The sequence below is a fragment of the Anneissia japonica genome, unplaced genomic scaffold, assembly GCF_011630105.1.
Source record: "Anneissia japonica isolate Jap-2015-1 unplaced genomic scaffold, ASM1163010v1 scaffold2139_len280258_cov182, whole genome shotgun sequence".
In the NCBI taxonomy this organism is placed as follows: domain Eukaryota; kingdom Metazoa; phylum Echinodermata; class Crinoidea; order Comatulida; family Comatulidae; genus Anneissia; species Anneissia japonica.
Genome location: NW_022712526.1, coordinates 140,095 through 143,144, shown reverse-complemented (window position 1 = coordinate 143,144; position 3,050 = coordinate 140,095). Strand labels below are relative to the sequence as shown.

General features: G+C 36.0%; 1 protein-coding gene across 1 annotated transcript in view; it reads left to right on the top strand.

The window, feature by feature from the left end:
* LOC117107898 (low-density lipoprotein receptor-related protein 4-like) overlaps positions 1-3,050 on the top strand; it is a 13,490-nt gene that overhangs the window by 5,707 nt on the left and 4,733 nt on the right. Inside the window, exons 3-4 of the mRNA XM_033249733.1 lie at positions 303-437; positions 2,701-2,830. Of these exons, the coding sequence (XP_033105624.1) occupies positions 303-437; positions 2,701-2,830 (265 nt within the window). The remainder of the gene's footprint in view (positions 1-302; positions 438-2,700; positions 2,831-3,050) is intronic.

Below are 3,050 nucleotides of genomic sequence, written 5' to 3'. Positions count from 1 at the left end.
AGTCTGAACTGCGCATGCCCGTATCCAAGGTCAGTTGACATAATGTTGCGTGCATGTGGTTCATGTTTGTTCATGTTCAAGTTCGATGTATTTTGCCATTTGTTAAAAGCCTGTCTCTTATACACATCTAGATGTGTATAAGAGACCCCTTGACCCTCAGATTAAAAGTCTGATGCTCTACCGACTGAGTTAACCAGGATACTTATTATTGAATATTTACATTTCATATAACGAATCCAGTAGAACTAATTTACCATGAAATACAAAAGTAAAGTTTACTTACCGCACATTTCTTGTTACAGGCTTTTGTTTTGGAGTGACTGTGGTGATATACCAAAGATTGAACGAGCTAATCTAGATGGTACAAATCGAACAAGCCTCATTACCACTGGTATTAAGTCACCTAATGGGCTCTCAGTCGATTATGTAGAGAACAGGTAATTACAGGTCTCCTTCCAGTTTACGACCACTTTTGGGACCGGCGTTTCCATGTTCTTTTGCAACTTTGGTCTGTAATTAGAATAATTAAGATAAAAGCATAGTTTATTTGGGACTACAGGAAAGTGATCTTTAAATGAAGGTTGTCTTTTAATTGGAGGGGTCTTTAATTGGAGGGAGACCTGTACCATTTTTTAATCATTTTTGGTTTCTTCATAAACAAGTTCTCGTAATCTCGAAGGCTCCGATGAGGGCAGTTTAATAGAGTGAGTAGAATATATTAGCCGTAACATCAGGCCATACAAAATTATATGTATTAGGGCAAAATAAAAAAAATATACTTGTTAAGCGTCACAGCCTCTGAAAATTTCAGGGGCAGGGGGAAGATGTTTTTCCTCAATGATATAATTATATTTCGGCACGGTTGTCGACTTCAGTTTGCGTCATTGTTTTGCTTGATAAAATGAAAGTTTACAAGTGAGTCAGTACATCTTTTTTATAGTTGAAAGAAGACTGTTCCATAACGACTGAATGTAACAATCCATTTTAAAGCAATGAATGTTCCCTTTATTATACAAATATAAAACATTCATTATTAGTTGTATAATACACCTAAAGTAATTTGTTGTCATTTGATCTTTCATGAAAAAAATAAACTTGGTATAAGCCTACGTTTCTTCCAAATGGCACAGTACACATTTCAACGAATGAAATGGGTAAACATCAGGTGTTTACAATAGGTCGAGGCGTGAAGGTGACAAACATATGAAAATGGTTGTAAATTACATCAAATATTTAATAGTTCTGCCATTTATTAGTCTGAACTGCGCATGCCCGTATCCAAGGTCAGTTGACATAATGTTGCGTGCATGTGGTTCATGTTTGTTCATGTTCAAGTTCGATGTATTTTGCCATTTGTTAAAAGCATTGGAATTTCATAATATGATGGTCGCTTAAATTACAAAAAAACAATCACAAATCAACCAGGAAAAAATTAATTGTTCATTTAACATCCTGATATCTGCAGGATAAAAGCTTTTTGATCGATTGACCCTGATGTGGACATGCTCAGTTCACACTACAAAATGGCTTACTAAATGAAAGGATATATTCAATTAATACGTATTTTTGCCAGAATAAAGAAATTCAAAAACGTTTCGGCCATAGGCTTTCATCATTTAGGTGTGGAGTATGCAGACCTGTAGACGATAAAGAAATATTTATGTAAGATAAGTACACATACAATGACGTAAGATAAATACACACAAAGAAAGTAATGGAACAAGGATTAGGGAATCCACATCTGACGGATTTCGAAAACTTCGTGAATGTCTTTAATAATAATAATAATAATCATTATTCATTGGAACTTCTCTTTTAATACAGAGGCACACGTTAGACAAAACCGTGTGTCTACAACTCCCAAAAAAACATTTAAAAAATGTACAGGTAAATCGTAAGTAACATTGATACGGTAAAATAGGTTAAGATCGGAAGTTTGATAAAATAGAATATTGAAATAAAACATTCAAATAAGCAAAATAAAATTGCATGTGTTTTCATCAACATCAGGTATTATGGGAATGGTGAAACAGTGTGGTTAATTAAATATTTAAAATGACGTAGCTTGGTTTATGCCCCAACATAATTACCAACCGTCTCGCACCGTGCGGGACGGTCCCGCATTTCAAGGTGATTTTGGATGAAACACGCATATTTTGCCGAAACACATGCGTGATCATACATTTGTCACGCATTTAGCGCAAGTCTGTGCGTGATAACGAATTCAGGGGAAAATGTATTTAAAATTAGAAGAAATTGGTTTTATTAAATATATAAAGAAGATCATGCAGTTCTTGAGTCAATAGAGAGATTTCGTTACCTCGTTCGAAAATCAATTCAGCAGGGAAATTGCTCTTTCCCACCAAAACAAATCAAGTCGCGTGCGGCTTTGCGCGTTCATTGTCACAACAAACCGTCGATGTGACTGGAACCGGCCTACACCGGTCTTCCGCCCTGGAAACCGGGGCCCTGCTCCCTCCCACCACTGGTGTAGTCACGCATTTCAAATCTCTCAGGTTGGTAACTATGCCCCAAGCAAGTGAAAATGGTCCTGCCTGAACTGAATGTCCTATTATCATTTCTGCATTTCTGCGTTGTATGTTAGGAAAAAAATTATATACAGTATTCGACAAACTTTGCAACTCCTCTATGCTTTGAGATGAAATTAACTTGCGCGCGTTTTGCTCGGTTTTTTTTCAGACTTTATTGGACGAACGTCGATGACTCGTTTTCCAAGGTAGAGTCATGTGACCTCGATGGGAGTAATCGACGCGTTCTTTTCTCACAATCTAGTTTAACGGCGCAATTCTTTAAGTTGAAAGTTCACAAGGTAAACTTTCAATATTTTTTCTTCTTTATACTGGGTATCCTGTTTAGTACATATCTAGGCCTACTGTTCACCCAGAGGGGGCCCAGTTATGCTTTAAAGCCCCATTCCCGGCAAAATTTCAATTTTTTTTTAAAATCTAATTTTTGTATAATGTTATAAAGATTTATAAATATAATACGGAATTGCTAGTTTAACTGAATTTAGACATTCCTAAGAATGA